The 20,234-nt window shown below is 39.8% G+C and overlaps 1 protein-coding gene across 1 annotated transcript; it reads left to right on the top strand.

Annotated features, from left to right (window-relative positions):
• The first annotated feature begins 1,486 nt into the window (after nucleotides 1-1,486).
• On the top strand, nucleotides 1,487-18,690 carry scin (scinderin). Its single transcript, XM_076755264.1, has 16 exons — nucleotides 1,487-1,762; nucleotides 8,210-8,364; nucleotides 8,930-9,091; nucleotides 9,212-9,361; nucleotides 9,993-10,085; nucleotides 10,779-10,911; nucleotides 11,041-11,129; nucleotides 11,352-11,567; nucleotides 12,117-12,238; nucleotides 13,177-13,267; nucleotides 13,661-13,831; nucleotides 13,947-14,124; nucleotides 15,523-15,644; nucleotides 16,042-16,119; nucleotides 16,199-16,259; nucleotides 17,910-18,690. Exons 1-16 carry the CDS (start codon nucleotides 1,570-1,572, stop codon nucleotides 18,071-18,073), a joined length of 2,178 nt encoding a protein of 725 aa, XP_076611379.1. The 5' UTR covers nucleotides 1,487-1,569; the 3' UTR covers nucleotides 18,074-18,690.
• The last annotated feature ends 1,544 nt before the right edge of the window (nucleotides 18,691-20,234 follow it).

Below are 20,234 nucleotides of genomic sequence, written 5' to 3'. Positions count from 1 at the left end.
GGATAAACTAATTCAATCCTCCAGGCTTTCCAAATGTTATTGTACCAAAGGGTTAAATTCTGATCTTGAAGCAAGTCATTTGGTGGGCACTGTGATGCTGAAATAAATAATGTATCCACCATTTTACAGCCCCTCCTTTTACCTTGATTTTGTGTGGGAAAAATTGGTCTCAAAGCCCAGTGCTGTTCCTGGAGGTCACCCAGAAACACCCAACCAGTTTCAGAGCTGCTCAACTTGACATCACACAGAATGAAGTTGTCCAGTCAGTCATTCACACCTGCTGAACCAAGTTCCACTAATTCCCAGTCTCCACTGGTTCACATGATTAGACCAAGAGTTCTCAAAGGCAATGAAATTGTGTTAGTGTGTGGAATGGAATGGAAGACGAAATTCAGTGCGAGTTAGCGCAGCACCTAGAAAATATACAGTGCAAACACGCTAGAGTTGTGTGTAGTTCATCTTCAAAGACGGAAGCAGTGGCAAATATTGTTTGATTCAATTACTAAATAATGACATTTACAGGACGAGCGTGAAGTATAGTGTGATTAGTTTCTATGCTGTCAGAGAGACAAACATTAGTGGAACTGAGCAGCAAACTCCAAAATGACGAGACACGTCTACAACAGCGGGATCTGTGAGTGGCCATGACCGGATGTAATCACTGAACACAAGCAAGACAAAAGGAGAGGCAAGCAGCTCCCGCCAGCCAATCAGACGCAAGTTGGGTTGAGCACTCAGATCCTAAGACACAAATAGAATTACAACATTTTTCAGTTTTCTATTTTTCCATCCAACATTGCACAAATAGAAAAATGACTCAAACTCTTAATCACACATTGATCTGACAAATGGAAAACTGAAGTGATAAGTGTGACATAGATCAAACTTCAACATGCCTTTTGTTCAGTAATGTAGTCTTCTGGGCTTATCATGCTGGGAGACTTTGGTAATGGTTGATGTCCATTGACATCAGATGGACACAAACTCCAAATGAACGGTAATGTTCTGATCTGCTGGATGCCTAAATAGGCAACAGAGTGCTGAGACATTAGCATTGCTGGGAGATAATATATCAACTGTTGTCTAGGTAATATGTTAATGTTGGTGCCCCCTAGTGGCCAAAAATAATCAATTGACGCAGCTTTAATGTACACATGCCTTCTCTTGCAAATTCACCATTTTTTATGTTTAGAATAGATGTTTATGTATCTACATAATAAAACAATAAACAATATATCAATTACTTTATTATTTAAAATGATACACACATTTATTGAAATATAGTCTTTTCATTTAGTTCTTTCATTTGTTTTTTCTTCCAGCATACACATTTGTGCTGAAAAGCTCGATTCATGCAGGTGTATTTGAGGATATTGGTGTGTGTATGTTGGCAACATGTGGACACACCCACTGTGTGTGTGTAAGGGCTAGAGAAAGCCAAAGCAGAAACACTGCTGCCTCACACTCAGTCAGTCAGTCAGTCAGTCAGTACTCAGGAACAGAGCAGCAGTGTGTTCCACATCCCCTCACCTCCTCACTCAGCTTCAGAAGCTAACAGCAGCAGCAGACATGGTGCTCCACCACAAAGAGTTCACCAATGCAGGCAAGACAGCAGGCCTGCAGATTTGGAGGATCGAGAATCTGGAGCTGATACCTGTGCCAGAGAGCTTATATGGGAACTTTTACACTGGAGATGCTTATGTGACTCTCTACACTGTCAAACAGAGGGACAGCTTCTTCTACCACCTGCACTACTGGCTGGGTAAGTGAGTAAAGACCTAGCCCTTCTTTAGTGGGTCCATTCATTTCCCCCCCTGACTCATTCAAAATAAAGGAAATGAGCGTAAGTGGATGTAATAACATTCAGAGTCATCAGGAAAGTGGTGTAAGTCATTGAGGGTGAGAGATATACAGTATGGGACACATATATATCATATCGGATTCTAATGAAACACTAAGGGGCTCCCTCAGATGCACTTCAAGGAAAGCAATGGAGGCTGACAGAGAAAACGTAACTGAGAAGAGCTTCTCTTCATGCTGTCATGCTACAGTCAAAATGCAGTGTTTTGTTATTATCAAACAGTGCTGCTTCAGTCGATTCAGGAGCCTTTCGTCAACTTTTCCAGTTTGACTTCTTACTCAGCCAGCAATCGCTGGCATGCAGTCAGTCAGTCACGTAACAGCCTGACAATTATCTTACGACTTGTTTTTATTGTGTGTCCACATGGAAATAAACACTTAAGTAAGTATATTAACCCTTGGAATAGGTTATTGGACTCTCCGCTGTTTCTTAAGTGGGTCAAAGATGACTCCTTGCAAAATGAATGGTTAATGTAATAAATATTTGTTTTTTTAATAATTTTGCACAAAATAATTATTTGAATCCTACACAAGCATCATTTCAAGTTTGTAATGTTTGCCGCATTTGTAACACTACCCATTGCTTCAGTGAGTCGAGTGAATATGTTTCCTGTTCACTCCCTGAGTGATGTCTCTAGTGGTTCCTTAAAAAGCACTGTGAAAATCATTGATTGCTGCAAGTGTTCCACATCTAAGTTTTCAGACATCACTGATGCCTCATCCAGCATCTAATCTTTCATCTGATGTTTTCAGTGACACATGAATAAATAAATATACATTTTTCAACAAACTTGCTGGTCACCATGCCGTTAAAGCTCATCCAGAGTGACGTCTTTGTAATTGAAACTGCGTCTCTGACTGTTTCTACATGAAAAGTTGCTTGTCCTAGTTTTTTTTATTAAAATCGCAATGTCAAACTTGACTTTTATGTGAAAATGATCACATCTGATAAGACACGCTAACACCAATATATTGATCTATCTGTGAGCCAATATAACGACAGGCTGCTGTGGTGTCAGATCCAGGTAGGTTCTGCTGTCCTCTTCTGAGTTTGTTTCCAGTTTGGCAGATTGGCACCATTAAAAGTATGCAAATTAGCTGTAGTCGTTCGTGTCTGCTATGAACCACACGACAAACCACTATGACTGGTTTAGTTTCATAATGCAGAAAACTTAAAAACGTGATGATTCTCCACAAATAACAAAAAAAACAAAAAAAAAAAACAGTAAGCATGAACACTTCCTGTATGGTTACATAGAAATGTATACAGGTCAATTTTAGGTACTCAAAAACTTTTACAAGAAGTGGTGGAAAAACTTGAACGGGGGGATAGTGAAATAGTACCACTAATAGTACTACTACTAATACTACTGCCACCACCACTACCATTACTACTACTACTACTAATAAAAATAATAATAATAATAATAATAATAAGAAGAAGAAGAAGAAGAAGAAGAAACAGGAGAAGTCACGGGGGGGCTGCCTGTCCACTGTTAGTGAAGCTGTAGTTTATTTGGACACCATCCTGCTGCCCCAAATACTCACTAGAGCACCAAATGTGGATTAATCTGCTGCTGAAAATAGTCCCCAACAATGCTGTTTGGATAACTTTTGCTAAAAACAACTGTGACCAGCTATTTGAGGCTTGTACTTTTTTTTTAATTTGTGTCTGAAATATATTTGTGGGTCATGTTTAAAGATTTACAATAGGAACCAATTGATCAGAGGCTAAGGAAGACATAATATACTGACAGGTGGACTAACACATTGTTGGTTTTGACAATATTTTCTTATTGACAATAAGAAAAACAGAGACTCATACAGTCGACCCAGTATCCCTATTAATTCCGTTCATATTGCATAATTCTGCAGGGCACTATTTAGATCCAGTGCCAAAGTTTAGTGCCAATGAAGGACGAAGGCTGCAATGTAGCACCATGGATGGCATGGGTGTAAGGCCTCCAGCTTTCACTGAGATGACAGGAGTCTACATCCTGCCACAACAGTTAAAGACAGTTTTTCCATTATCCCTCCTAAATTAACCCAAATGTCAAAAAAAAAAAAAGTTTGTCTTATCTTCAGTGGCATCTATGAATGGCAGAAATTCTAGAGACACATTTCAAAACCTTGACACATAAAACCAGTATAGGGAAGTGAGAAAATGTGTTTTCTTTCGCAATATCGGTAAAACAACCCTTTAACTTAAAGTCTGGTTACTGCTACACGACCCAAGAGAAACATGTATATGCATCATGTGTGTTCTGGTTCTTCAGAAATACTGAATCAAGTTCTGCCAGTTCATGAAAAGTGGTTAAAAACATACTCTGCAGGATTTCCCTAAAAAACTAAGTACAGACTCATGCAAAGTAATCTCTCTCCATCATCACTTATGACCCACTAGCACTGTGTGACAGTGTGTGTGTCTGACCTCTGCATTTACTCAGTTTGACAAAGCATGTTCCAAAATGAGAGTGAATCTGAGGTTGGCTTTCACCAGCTGGCGAGCTCTGAAGAGAGGATGGGAACAAAGAGCCATATAAAGTTGACCCAGTCCCTGTTGGACAGGTAGGTGCTAGCGGTTAGCTTATCTAGTTTGCTTTCCATTACAACAAATGTAAGGTAACATTCCTACAATAGAAGCACTCAGTGTACGTATTGGAAACAACTTTACATTTTGAAAAAAACAATGTAGTAAGTTGATCGTTGGAGACTCAGTGCTAGTGGTAGTTTGGTAAATTTGTACATTGAGGTTTGGAAATGTAGGTTTGTGTTGCTGCAGGTGGCACACTGGACTGTGTGTGTTACTCGCAAATGTAATCAGGGGCAGAGAGTGTGTGCTTCTGTTGGCGCTGAGCTGGGGAAGAGGAGCCAAGTTTAGATGATGTTTTGTTTAAAAACAGTAACCATTCATTCCTGTGTAGTGTACCTTTAAAGTATAGGCTCAAGAGTGAGTTGTCATCCCTTATTGACAGTCTTTAGATAGCCCTGAACCTGAACATCAATGTGGAAAGTGACACTAGAAATGCTGACTTGAGGGCTGTTCTCGCTCTGTATTTGCTGTCAGTGTAGGACAGACTGGAGAGCTAATTTATGCCTAGTGAAGAGGAAGTACTGATTAATTTTGAATGACTTGTGTGCATGCTATAATCTCTATGTGCCCCAGAGCAGAATACAAGAGAAAATGGTATTATGAGACCTATCCTGTTCAAGAAATGAGATCTGATAACACAGCACGTAAGATACCAAACAGGCTCAGTGGGAAGATAATGGAGAAATAATTTTTGCTGTTGAAATATAAGCAATTTTTGCAGCATCTGTCAGCACAAATACTTTTATCTAGTCGAGGTTCACAGAAATGTTGTTATTTGTATCTGTTTAACCAACAAAATTATCTGTCTCTGTACTTGTATTTGGATATAAGACTAGTGGCCCTGGTTTATACCAGAAGTCAAGTTAAATTGGGCAAATTTTGTATTTTCAAACCTAATATTCATTGCTGTGCAGTCCATTTTGTGTTCGAAAGTCAGATACTATTGCACTGCCTACTACATACTCAATCAGCATTTACTGTATACGGTCTACTAAAAGAGCGATTAAGTACGCCACTTCCAGCAGACAGTTCACACTGAAGTGTATTCAAGCAATATGTCCTCTCTGCATCACATGGCTGTAGTGATCACAGAAGCAGAAGGAGGCTGTTGAGCTGAGCAGTCAACTGCAAGAGAGAAGAGCTAGAGGGAGGAGGTGCTGACTCAAAGCACCACTTAATTTTGATACTACAATAGCAAGAGCAAATTTATTTCTATTGCATATTTTGTACAAAGGGCAATTCAGTGTGCTTTACATGAATGAATGAAATTTTACCATTAAAATAAAGTACAAAGTACATTAAATAATAATTATACAAGATAATATAAGAAGAAACTGCATAATACCGTCACTTCTGATGTGCAAGCAGCGTAACAGGAGATAAGACCCAAATGTAGACTACTGAGGAAGAGCTGGTGCACTCGATTTTCAACACACACCAAAACCCTGTGCACTTCAAGCCCAGTAACACAAGGACAGAACGCCCATGCATAAGGAGAGCAATGTAGTATATGCAGTCCAAGGCAGCAAGGAATGCACAGACTTGTACATTACAAAATAAATGCTTCGCAAGCACATGGCACAACACCGGAGAGCCAACACCTCAGGTCAAGACTCAGCAGGCCACCTACACCTTAAGGACAATGGACACTCATTTAAGGACAATAATGTACATATTTTGGCCAGGGAAGACATGGCCAAAATATGCAGTTTGAAAGAGGGGTGAAAGAAGTCATCCATATCGAACTGGAAGGGCCATCAGTGAACAGAGGAGGTGGTCTACAACACCACTCATCAACCATTTTCAATACAGTCCTGAGATCGCTCCCTAGGCAGCTTAACAGCCTTAACAGCCATTTACACCATGTGACCCTAGTGACTCACATGATGGCTGGATGACCTCAAGGCTTGAACAATCCTGCAAAAGGATCCCCTGGCTGGGACTGCCCACCTGTCAGTTAGTTAGTTTGTCAGCTGAAGAAGCCTCTTCGAATAAAAGGCAAAGATCTTCTAGAACCTCAATAAAGTCCACTTGCCTTTGTAAAGCACTTAGAAAGATGCTACTAACGAGCAACACCAAGTGCACACAATGTACCCGCAACACTAAAATGTTGTGGTTAATAACATACTTCCTTCATGCAGTGCTGAAACGTTCCATTTCCTGTGAGAGTAGAAAGTCAATATGACTAAGATGTTTGCTTGTTCTTACCCTCTGTCTGAGAGCCCATCATCATTAATCATTAACCAATCTACTGTACATGCCAATGGACATCTCACATAGCTGCTTCCTTCCTGTCACCAATACTTTTCATGCAGCTTGTGTAAATGTAGAGTGACTGAGAAACAGCTGAGCTTTCTGCTGACACTGCTGTCACCAGTCAGCAGTCATTATAGTGAACTCATCAGTCATCATCAGTCTAGTATTTTGTAGCCTACATTGTTCTGTAAAATCTCACTCAAATATGCATTTGTGAACTCAGTTTGAAATGATTTCCGAGTGATGAATTTTATCATTTTTATTAACATTCTAGCCATTATTTCCGCCTTAATTAACTTTTCATATGCTCATACATTTCATAGCACTTTGTCAAGTCAGTATGAGCTGTATAATTTAATCAATGATCATCCATCTGACATTTAATAATGATAATCACAAAGATGTGAGGAAGCGTTCAACTGACATGTCTGATATTGCCTTTATCTATTTGTTATTGTTCTTGTTGCATCCCCTTTCTGCAACTACAGGGAAACTGTGACTAGACAACCAGAAGAGTCAAAGTGGAAGTGTGAAGATGAAAGTGATTTATTCTTTATTGTTTCACTTAAAGTATACAGAAGAATGCAGATGTAAGAAATGAAACTATGAAACTGTCTATTTATATGTAAAGGGATTTTATTCCAACACGTGCCTTTTTCATTGAAAGTCTACAGTATGTCATTGTCAATCATGTAAATATTGACAGTGATTCACAGTTCTTAGATTTTCATTAAAAAAAATGTTAACAGTGTGAGACAGAAATGAGATCCCCGAAGCCCCACATCAGCACTTTCAACTCTTTTCTCTGTATGTCTCTTGATGATATATAAATAAGGTTATGTTATAAATAAAACATGCTCAGTGTTTTCACTGATGAACAGACAGATTCCAGAGGGTTGTTAAGCTGAGCCTCAGCTCATTCGGTTTTGCAAATAAATTCTGACTCATATCTCAAGTCACAAGGGCATTTGGACGACATTACAACATGCAGTTTTTCCGTATTGTCCTCATGTCTGAGGTTCAGCAATCTTGTGTTCAGCTGTGGAAACCAACTTATTTGCAGTTAACTTAATGTTTTTGTCAGAATTTAGTTGCACTGCCTTATTTTAGACACAGCTCTGAGTAATATTTCTTTCCTTTCACCCCTGCTACATTTCTTTCCCTGTCCTGGGCTTCATCATGCCAATGGATTCTCAAAAACTCTGAGATAGAATCCCAGTTAAACTGTGTGACCAAGAAATCAGTTTTCTCAGATCAATTTTCAGATATAGCTGTTTCTTTTGATCCTTAAAAGATTTATTTAATCTTCATACAAAATTTAAGTACCTGTGCAAACTCAAAATTCATTAACTTACTTAAGCACATGTACATGCAGTGAATGGACACTGTGAATTCATGAACATGCCTGCCAGGAAAGCACTGGATGCAACAATGATGAATACATCCATAATTTTCCAGTGTACTTTGAGCTTTATTTGAGCCTGTGTCTGTTCTTTAAAGGAAAGGAGTGCAGCCAGGATGAGAGCGCCGCTGCTGCCATTTTTACTGTGCAGCTGGATGACCACCTGGGTGGAAAGCCGGTCCAGTACAGAGAACTGCAGGGGGTTGAGTCAACAGCCTTCACTAGCTACTTCAAGGGAGGGATCACTTACAAAGTATGATCAAATTCATTACTGGTCTGAAAATGGAATCAACTGGCCTAAGTGCTCACATTTTGGCCTCATTTTGGACATTTTGGATAATTGAAATTCCAAAATAAAAGGCTCCATCCTCTGGGTAGCATAAATGTACTCAGTTTATTTCATGGCAGTATGTCCATTAGATTTTCATATTTCTCATGTATAGGTGGAAAGATTTCTGATGGTTGTTTCAGATCTAACCCACTCATTGCAGCTCTTCCATGGTGTTGCAGTTTTAACTGATTCCATGGTTAGTGAAGGACTGATCAGTGCTACACTGGATGTTTATAGAAAGCTATTTTATGTCATATTTTTTATTACATTTGTTACAAGTATGCAGTACATGTGGAAAACAGTAGGATTGTTTTTTGACCTGGAGTTTGAATCACAACTTAATGACAGCTGTTTTTTTCCATAAATCCTGTTGCAACATTCTACGTGGCGACAGGGAGCAGTGACTCATGAGACAGAAGAAGTTGTTGTTGGAGGCTAAGGTAAACAGAGGAATGGAAGAAAGTTGACAGTGTTCTCTACCCCTCAGACAGGAGGTGTGGCCTCCGGTTTCCACCATGTGGTCACCAATGACCTTTCAGCACAGAGACTCCTCCACATCAAGGGCCGGCGGGTTGTCAGGGCTACCCAGGTCCCTCTCAGCTGGTCCAGCTTCAACAGTGGAGACTGTTTCATCGTCGACCTTGGAGATGTAACACATAGCATTTTCTTGTTGTATGTTTGCAGAGGGAGGGTTAATCAAACTGGGATATCGAAAAACTTAAATGTTGACAGTAATGCTATGTCTGTCTGTGCATTCACCAATCTTTAGAAGATCTATCAGTGGTGTGGATCCAAGTGTAACAAGTTTGAGCGACTGAAGGCAGCACAAGTGGCCAGAGGCATCCGTGACAATGAGAGAAACGCACGTGCTGAACTGGTGGTTGTAGAAGAGGGAAGTGAACCGTCCGATTTAACTGATGTGAGTCTTAACTCTTTCTGTCAAGTCATTTTACATGTGCAGCTCTTTATCACTGATGTGTCACATGATAGGTCTGACTGATTTTTCTTTTCTGTATTTTGAGTCTTTTGAGACCATCCTCTGGGGAGCATGAATACAAGTATCCATACTGTTGTTGACTATACATAGACATAAGGACATAATGCACTAAAACTTGTTTGTAGTGTGGTCACAGACATGTTTGTCTCTGGAAAGGTTACTGGTTTGGTTAAACCCAGTGACTCCTGCAGTGGTGATCTTCCAGTATGTGCAGCCAAAAAGAGGAGGTTGCTAGTGGTTTTAATCCCAGCACCTCGTATAACATCATAATTTACAGTAATCAGGGTAGTTGTTTTTAAGATATTTTCCTGTGTGAGTCATTGATTATTTTCCATTGCCACAAGTTTTCATAGTGAGGCTTTTGGTATACTGCGGTATACTCCAATTTCATGCTGATGGAAATGGGTGCTGTTACCCACTACTGCGGCTACTGCCCTCTTTTGAGCAAAATTACATCATCAATCAGTGTTTTACTGTGTAATTGTGGTTTAACTTGTTAGCATGAATTACTGGAAGCATTAATGGCTTGCAATATTGTTTTTCACACTAATAGGTCCTTGGAGTCAAGCCAGAGTTATCAGAGGGACATGATGATGATGATACAGAAGCCGATGTGTCCAACAGGAAAATGGCTAAACTATACATGGTAGGCCTACAGTGTCTGCACACACACAATACCAGTGATTCCATTAACTAATGTCTGACTAAAATTGAAACTGAAACAGAGAAACAGACAATGAACATTAACATAAAACAAGACATTTTTGGAGGACTGGCCAGTTGGTTGATTTAGCTGGAAATGATGAAAAGATAAATATTATTCTTGTCAGGGAAGATTTATTGATTCATCCCATCATATCAAATGAGACAGAGAATCTTATCTCGTGCAATTTATCACATTGTTGATTTGGCACCTACCTCAAAAACTGCATCATTTCATTCAAGAGTTTTATTGAAGAGCGGAAAGGCTGTCCCTGCTAACTAGCTTGCTAACTTGTGAGATCCATCCGATACTGAACAGTAGGTTAACACAGCTGTGGAGCAGTTAATACTCTGGATGGTGAAATGCTGCTAACAAGCAATGATAATTTCCTTCATTTTGGACTCTCCTGCACTCCATTCCCTCAAAGGTCTGCACTGTCAAAATGTTTTGCTATTGGTCAGTGGAACAAAATTTTGAGTCAATGTCCACTAAACTTAAAAAATTAAAAATATTTGAATATTTGAAAGGGCACTTAAAACCAAACGAAGTGTTTGTACCAGTATTTCTAGCATGATGCCTATTGTATCAATTCTCTTTGTCAGCTATCAGCTGATTCGTGTGTTCGTCTGTTACCAGGTATCTGATGCATCAGGATCTATGAAAGTGACCGTTGTGAAGGAGGAAAACCCATTCCTCCAGAGTGACCTGCTGTCTGATGAGTGCTTCATCCTGGATCATGGCAGAAACAAGATGATATTTGTATGGAAAGGTAATTAGACAGTGGTACAGTAGAGAGTTTCAGCCTCTGCTTTGAATGGTTTATTGTCTTTTAGACTGTGCAGCAGGCTGTGTGGGTTTTTCATATCGACATCGATCTCATCTCATTTCTCTCCGACAGGGCATGATGCCAACCCCAGTGAAAGAAAGGAGGCCATGAAAACCGCTGAGGGATTCATCAAACAGATGGGCTACCCAGCAAACACACAGGTTTACTTTCATTTTTACTTTTCGCTTGAAATATTTAGATTTTTAAAAAGGCCTATGTTTCAGTTTTTGGGGGGAATAAAACAAACATAGCCCAAACAAGTGTTATCAAATATGTTTCAATATTATTTGATTTTATTCTTTCATAGAGCAAAAATATGTAACTGTTATGTAAAAACTGAAGTGATGCCAGTGGTAATAGTGTTGCTACTGATGGTTCCACAGATCCAGGTGTTGCCAGAAGGAGGAGAGACTCCCATGTTTAAGCAGTTCTTCCAAGACTGGAAGGACAAAGACCAGAGTGTAGGTTTGGGGAAAGTGTTTGTCACTGAGAGGATTGCAAGGATCCAGCAGGTGGAGTTTGATGCCTCCAAGCTCCATGAGTCCCACCACATGGCAGCCCAGTACAACATGGTGGATGATGGTAGCGGAGATACACAGGTATACATGTTGTCTACACGTAAAACCATGGTAATGCTGTGTTGATGACAGAGTTACGTTTAATGATGTAGTAGTGAATAAATAGCAACAGTGACTTCCAGTCACAAATGGCTCAAGGCTCTTTGGGGCAAGCAGCATGTATTTCCTACCCCTTTCATTGAAAAGGTGTCACTCTCAAGGTGTGCTTATAGATCTCCATTAAGAGATTATCGCGCAGTTACAAAGGTAACCACGTGGAGATGAGAATGGGCAGTGTGATCTTGCCCTAAGCTAAAACTCCATCCATTATTAATCATACAATCACCTTCCTCGTATGCTTTGACGTTATGTCATAGACATGTGGGTCTTTCTAAAAAGGTACATCACTGATTATAACTCTGAAAACTGTGACTAATAGTACTTGATGATTGGCATTTAACTAACAAGGCAAAAAAAATGCAGCCCAATGAGAAAGCAGTTGTGCATCATCCAGCAATAAAATGTTGGCAAACTTCTCTCTTTGACATTATTCTTACATGTGGCCCTTAAAGTAGTGCTGCTATCTTTCAGATCTGGAGGGTGGACAGCAGTGGCCGAGTTCCTGTCGACCCAAAGAGCTATGGTCAGTTCTACGGTGGGGACTGTTACATCATCCTCTACACGTATGGGAAGAGACAGATTATCTACACCTGGTATGATGCTGTTCATTCACTGAGCTGATTTTGCATAGGCAAAGAGCTGTGACTTCCTCTGTGACAATGCTTCCTCTAATGCTCTGCACAAAGTTTCCTGATTTGCAGTATGTCCATTATAGGTGTGGCTTTTTTCATATTGTTCCAGCAATTGTCATCTCTTATGTTTAAATTAACCATTTAGTATATTATTTTTTTCCCCAATTCTAATATCAGACATTAAAGCTCTACAAAATCAATACTATGACAATGTATAATGTGAAAGGTGTAGCTGTGGGTGATGAACTCGCAGAGATTTATCACCAACTATGTAGATCAGGTCTACTGAACTTTTAGCCTTTATTTTTTCTTAAAACAGTATTAACTGACAGTTTGGGTCACTTAGGTCACACACAACAGAACAAGCAGTTAACTCAACATTGTCATGTTATCCCTTTATGATATATGTATAATACACCTTATATATAATAATATATATATTGATAATGTGTTAGCAAGCAGTTGCCTGTTTACACAACCATTAATGTTCAATTGGAGTCAAGTTTGTGTCCGCCTGAAGACGGTTCAATATTCTCACTCTCTTTAGCTCTGGTTAGGTCTCCAACAACTCCTGAGGGAAATGTCTGGCTCTTTAGCTGCAAAATGTTCCATATGTTCACCATCTAGTCCCTGACTATGTCTGACTGCTGTTTGGTGCTGGTCAGGTCATGAACTGTGGACTGAAAGAGGCTAAAAAGTTTGTAACACTGACAAGCACTGCAGAGATTGTGACCTTTCTTACTAACTCACCACAACAGCAACACCTTTCACATTACACGTTTTTACTTGATCCATTGTTAATATAAAGATATGGATTCATTGAGCTTTAAAGTTTACCACAGTGTCATCTTAAGATACCAAGTATCAATCATTGTTTCATGTCTCCTTTTGGCCGATAGGCAAGGAGCCAGCTGCTCACTGGATGAGCTAACAGCGTCGGCCTTTCTGACTGTAGAACTGGATCGTTCACTGGGAGGGAATGCAGTTCAGGTAGAGTGTGAAGTGTATGAAGTGAAGATGAACAGCACATACTATGGATGCCTGCCATTGCACATAAACCTCTCTCTGCCTCATGAAGCAAAATGACATTATGGTCATCAAGTGAACTGCTAAGATCTGAGAATGTGGTAAGATCACAAAAAAAAAGTCTGACAGGTCAAGAAAGATGAGCAGTCAGACACTCGGAGTATGCCTACAAATGTAACTAACAGTCTATGTAAGATTTGATTTGTCTTCTAATTATATTAGAGAAGGAAATTTTCGCTGTTGAATACTGAATATTTCAAAATATCAAATGGATGTTCTTGCAAGTTTCTCCTACTAATCTGTATAAGGTGTTTTCTTTAAAATGACCTACATAGCAAATTTTGTGTGTGTCATCAGGTCAGAGTGTGCCAGGGTAAAGAACCTCTCCATCTTCTGAGTCTCTTCAAATCCAAACCCCTCATTGTATATAAAAGTGGTACATCCCGCCTTGGAGGTCAGGCCTCTCCACCTCCAACCCGACTCTTTCAAGTTCGACGGAACCTGGGCACCATCACCAGAATAGCTGAGGTGAGGATGTTCTGCTGTATGAACTGCATTTACTACAGGCAATTAATTGTGACCATGTCTATTTTGTCTGTTTTCATTTGAAGATGTAAAATTTAATGTTGTGTGCATGTTTCAGGTTGATGCCAGTGCAGCTAGTCTGAACTCAAATGATGCCTTCCTGCTGAAGATGGCTGATGGGCAGGCCTATCTATGGATGGGTAAAGGAGCTAGTGAAGAGGAGGAAAAAGGAGCTGAGTACATGAGTAAAGAGTTGAACTGCAGCAGCAAACGCATCATGGAAGGAAATGAACCAGGTCATCTTCTACATTTGACTTACATGCATAAAATTATATGTCTATCCGTCATCCTATGTTATCCCCCTGGAGAGGGTGGAGTGTAGATGATGTCAGCAGCAAAACCCAATGGTGAAATTGAAAGCAAATGTGACAACATGAGTGACAGCTGTGAAGCAATGAAACACAATCAGTAAAACCTGAAAGTTCAGCCAGCATTAGTTATGCATGGCTTGTAGCACAGTGCAGGAGGCGTAGCAGGGTGTAACAACTAAACACAGAATGTGTGCATTTTATACTACAACACCAATTCCAAAAAAGATGGGATGCTGTGTAAAACATAAATAAAACACTTTTTGACATATACTCAATTGAAAACAGTACAAAGACAAGATAAACAGTATGTGTTCTGTTTTAATGTACATTTTATACAGTGTTCCAACTTTATATATATTTATATATATGTATGTGTGTGTGTGTGTGTGTGTGTGTGTGTGTGTGTAGTAAAGGAATAACATAAAATGCAGCGTCAAAAGCATGACACACTGAGGCAAAATTTTGACATTTTAAAATCCAATTGAAATTAAATAGCTTACTTTCTTTGGGCAAAAATCAGAAACATAAAGGGACACACATATGTTATATTTTTTTTGTTACTTAGTGGCGCCCCCTAGTGTGGCATTATTTCAACCAAATACCATTAGGTGTTCATGATATTTAGATGGAGACTTATTACTTATTTCGATATAGCTAAAGAAATTTTGCACAAAGCAGTAACCAGTGTTCTGTCAAAGGCAGAGCAGCCACACTGAGCCACACAGCAGTCAGCTACACAATAGCCACAGACTCTGAACAACAACTCACACCAGCTCTCCTGCTAAAATCTCCTTATCTAACTCACACATATGAACGCTTGTCTCGTCCTGAGCCACATTAACCAACCATTACCGGGGAGAAGTGCATGTCTGACCACGACATGTCGGCGACAGTGCAAGTTTGTTTGCTCTCTGGTTCCCTCTGGTGTAACACTGCCAGCACTCTGCCAGCAGCTGTCAATCAAACATAAATATAACATAGAAGATAGAAATTACGAGATAAAACTAGACTTAATATTTTTACTTTTGTCATTTCCAACATTTCATCTTTTTTTCTACTAGGAATGGACTTCCACAGAAAACTGATAAAGTGTGAAACAATCTTAAACCAGTCAAGGTAGAAAAAAAAGGTTTCAAGGCAGTCAAAGTGAAGTCAGCTCTTACAGCCTCACTTCTGCAAACTCTAAGTCTGATTCTAATATAGTGTACATATAGTGTACAGCTCTGCTTGCACTGAACCCGTCTCCATGCTGTGTTCCTGCTGCAAAGGTCTACCTCAGTTTGTGTATTCTTCTCAAATCTCAGTGAGTCTTTTGTGTTGCAGCTGACTTCTGGGCAACACTAGGGGGGAAGACAAAGTACCAGACTTCAGAAAGACTGGAGAGTCAGACCATGACTCACCCTCTCCGTCTGTTTGGATGTTCCAACAAGACTGGCAGGTTCACAGTAAGTATTTCATCCACTTGCGTTTAGTTTTCTAGTATTGTGATTGAATTAGGCCAGCTATACATGGTGGGTGGGTGGTGGGTGTTTTGAGCTGCTATGTTACTTTGATAAACTGTATTAAAAACTTAACTTGTGGGTCAGCTCTTCTATCATCACTCCCTCACCTAAATTAGGCGTCTTTAAAGCTCCAATTCTGCTATGCACTACTTTATTTGATTACCTGCTTTAAATCCCAGATGCACATTATCATTTGAAACACATTTTTCACAACACATCAGTTACCTGTTATATTCCTCATGTGAGGGATGGAGTCCCAGTCCAATCTGTGAGAAACACTGCAGCGTGCTGAATGGGATGTGGTGGAGCAGTAATCTAACTAGTGTTATCATGTGTACAGATTGAGGAGGTTCCTGGAGAATTCACACAGGATGACCTGGCTGAAGATGATGTGATGCTGCTGGATGTGTGGGATCAGGTAAACAGCTGGAGCAGATGTTAGATCGTCTCTGGACAAGCTGAGCGGCCACTCTGATACAGGCACTCTTCTGTTGCAGGTGTTTGTCTGGATTGGAAAGGATGCCAATGAGGTGGAGAAGACTGAATCTGTCAGATCTGGTGAGCTGTTGGATTTTAAAAATAGAACTGCTTCTTGGTGGGGATTTTGCAGCTTATACATACAGCTGACTATAAATTATACTGTGTTCACAAACACGTTCTCCAGTATAGATTTACTAGATTTAATCAGAAAAGAAGACAAGAAAAAAGTGGCCGACATGAAATAAAAGGTTTGTGGATGCAACAAGGATATGTACATGTATCACGTACATGTATCATCTGCACACTTCTGAAACACGGCAGAACAAAAAATGCTACAACAAACAATACCTAGTTGTATTAACAAAGTAAATTCAGTGCAACCCACAAACACATATTATACACTGCCCAAAAAATTAAGGTACACTTAAATCACACACCTTTAAAGCTAACATGGTGAACAAATTATTCAAGTTGAAAATGCCTACCTGTGCACCTGACTGGGCTGCAAGTACCAGCTAATGCTACCAGTAGTGACAAGGACACTAACAGAACTAAACCTAGAGAAGAATCAGTCAGGAAGGATAAGGAGAGAGCAATTGTCTGTGACCACCACATGCAAAACCATTCACTTTTGGGGGTCGTATTGCTTTTGCCCCTCCGTTGCAGCTGTTGTCACTTTCATTTGCATCAAAGCAGGTGTAATTGAGTCACAATCACTCCCTAAATGGACAGATTGATATCCCTGAAGTTTAACTGCTACCTTTTTGTAGATATATATAAAAAAAAGAAATATGCAAAACAAAAAAGTTTTTACTCTGATCAGTCATTCAATAAAAGAAATGTGACAAAGTCCAGTGGAAACGAATTCATCATGACGTATGCAAAACACGTAACTCAAATGTCATACATCTCCGCAGAAATGAAGACATCAGATCAGCACGAAGCGATAGGAGACAGTGTACTTCCTCCCAGTGATATACGGAACAATCATACTTCCATCATGTCATCCTCATCATTTTTTATTGTTAGAGCTTTCACTGGTGCTCTTTACATCACATCATTGCATCCTCTCCTTCTGCAATGATTTAGTGGAGAATTAGCATCAACTGTTTACCTTCATGTGCCCAACACCTGCTATTCATATAACAATAGTGGAAAGAAACACATATTGAATTGCAACCACAGCCACAATCTTTCCTCAACCACAACCAAGTGTTTTAGAAGTTCAAACCTAACAACACAGGTACTCATTACCGGACCCCTGCTCTTCTTCTGTCTCGTATAGAAATTGCTCGTAAAGTTACTTGTGAACATAATCAAACAGCAGTTGTGTTTCCTCCAAAACATATTTGCTAAAGAAAATAAGGATTATATAAGTGTATTTTGTAGGAGACAGGGAGACATTGAAAACCACTGAGCCACCAAGCTGCCTGCTCTCACGGGTTTATTATACTGTATTATGGTCACATGGATTTATTTTTTTTGTAGGAATGTACATGTGTAAGGTGAGAGTCTGGGTCCACAAAATGTTTAGATAACCATTGTTACTTCTTTAACTCTTCTCACATCTTTCATGTATTTTAGTTGAACATTACATCAGCACACATGTAAAAACAGTTACCTCTTCCTGCCAGATGAGGTCACTGCCAACATGTGAAACTGATTTCAAGGAAGCACCGCCTCAGTGTAGCTTAGAGTGTTGTAACTGACTCTTTGCCTCCTCTGCAGCCAAACAGTACATAGAGACTGACCCGAGCGGCCGGGACAAGCAGACTCCTGTGGTGGTGGTGAAACAAGGCCATGAACCCCCCACCTTCACAGGCTGGTTCCTAGCTTGGGACCCATCCCACTGGGACTCTGTCACCAGGAACATGAAGTCCATGCGTCTTTAGATTCAGATTATATAGACATTTTAATTGAGGACAAACTTTATTATTCTCTTTATAGAATCTATGTGATCAAGGAAATAAGTTCAATATGCTTGATAAATAGTTTCCTATGGCATTTTTATTGGAGATTGTGATTGTACTTTTCTTTTACCTTTCAGTGGCGCTCAACCCGAATGTACAGCTCTTATATTGACATGCTTGTGAGATACTGCATCTGTTGATGTGTGTGTTGTCACAGTTAAGCATTATCCCAGCCACAACCTGTGGGACTGAGTGGCCTAGATACACACAGCACATGACACACACACTCTCACACACATCCTAAAATTTCATGATTTGCATTATAGGGACCTGCATTTTGTCCCCACAAGTACGGTGAGTCCCCACAGTGTGACTGTGTACAATGTCACACAATGGGACTGTGTATACACACACACACACACACACACACACACACACACACACACACACACTTGATTGAATTGAATTGAATTCAAATAAATTGAAAAGTTTGGGAACTACAGTTCTTTGCTTTAAGAAATATTGACGCTCCTCTGTAATCTGTCTTTTAAACTTATTTTGTTTGTGTTTTGTATCCAAAAATAAATAAAGATTGATACTGATCTTAACATCACTCAGTTTGAAGGAAAGGAAATGATCATATTTGTTGAGGAATTTCTTTCCATCAGTGATTTCTGCAGAACAGTTTATTTCCTGTGTTAGACAAAGTACAACTAAAAGCCTATTAGACAGTGTAAGTTCTTTTTGGGTAACACATCCCTTGAATCTGCAATTGAACATTTGAAAACACTTAATAAATGGCTTATAGCACACATTAATCTTGGTGCAAGAAGGTATGATGGCATTTCAAGTGATTATTAATGTAGTCAATAGCAGATTGGGCAATGCCTGGTTTGCCATAGATGAAACTCTGCTGTGTGGCAGTCGTAAGAAGACGGAGAAGACTTTAAAGAATGTTATAGATTCAAGACTGAACTGACTGAGGGGCAGGATTGAGAGAAAAAGGTACCATTACAAATCTGTCTGCGACTTAAGCCCTACAGACAGCAGCATGGATTTATCAATACACAGTGCAGTTAGACTGCTGATAGTCCAGAGCAATGAGTCAGATAAAGGATCAATGAGTCAGGCAGACTAGACTAACATTCAACAGCCCCTCTGCCCTGCACACTGTAGAAGGTGGGGGGGGTCATTTTTCTGCTAATAAGGGAGATGACACCCCCCTCAAATTGCCTACAGCTGAAAACAATTAATGAATGCTTGTTGCTGTAATCATATTAAATGATATATGATTGAACAAAAATCATTATATTGTGTTATAAAGCATTTATCAACTGTTTACATGCATGCTCAAATCATTTCAATTACACTTGAACTCGAAAATAGAAGATGTTAGTTCAAGGTCCATTGGTGCAATTTCTCCTGGAACTTTCAGCCACTTCTCTTGGCCTTCCTCAAGAGATGAATTTTGTTCAGTTGTCATGGAGACTCGGTGAGAGGTATAAATATTTCATTTAACAATATGATTAATACATACAATAAATAAGTTCTTTATATTTCGTATCCATACAAAATTATTACAGCAGCGGTAGATTATGTTGTCAGCAGGGTTCTAAATTAACACCCGCCAACCCGCCAAATGCGGGTTAAAATTCATATTGGCGGGTGTAAATAAAAACTTACTAGCCAATTTGGCCGGTAATGCATTAGGCAATCATGTCAGTCAGAGCCGCTCTACAGTTCTTGGTCATTTGTCTCCCGGACAGTCCGTCCTACATTTCCCATGAACACGGTCGTAATGCTACGTGATGACGTACAAGACGCCCATTGGCTGTGCGCAGGCACACTACAGTTTGTAGTGCAACCGGCGCGAGAAACCACGGAAACACAAAGAAGAAGAAGAAGAAGAATGAACGGCGGCGTGTAATAGGAGACTGAGCTAGCTAAAAGTAAAAAGTAAAGTTAAACTAAATGCGTGGTTGGGACAGACGTCTGGGGGGAGAAGAGGAAGGAGGCAGGGGATGAGAATGTCGACAAAGCGTGCGAAACGAAGAAAAGAAAGTTTAACGCTAAATGGCTGACAGGTCGTGAATGACTTGTGTTTGATCACGAAAATGCCGTCATGTTTTGTAACGATTGCCGC

The sequence above is a fragment of the Chaetodon auriga genome, chromosome 17, assembly GCF_051107435.1.
Source record: "Chaetodon auriga isolate fChaAug3 chromosome 17, fChaAug3.hap1, whole genome shotgun sequence".
Classification (NCBI taxonomy): domain Eukaryota; kingdom Metazoa; phylum Chordata; class Actinopteri; order Chaetodontiformes; family Chaetodontidae; genus Chaetodon; species Chaetodon auriga.
This window is presented reverse-complemented; position numbering and strand designations above follow the sequence as displayed.

Bases quoted from the DNA above. Each gene is read 5' to 3' on its own strand.
- scin (XM_076755264.1), top strand. From the start codon at position 1,570: ATGGTGCTCCACCACAAAGAGTTCACCAATGCAGGCAAGACAGCAGGC. The intron at 9,362-9,992 runs GTGAGTCTTAAC...TCACACTAATAG, and splicing joins AACCGTCCGATTTAACTGAT to GTCCTTGGAGTCAAGCCAGA. The intron at 14,125-15,522 runs GTCATCTTCTAC...TTTGTGTTGCAG, and splicing joins CATGGAAGGAAATGAACCAG to CTGACTTCTGGGCAACACTA.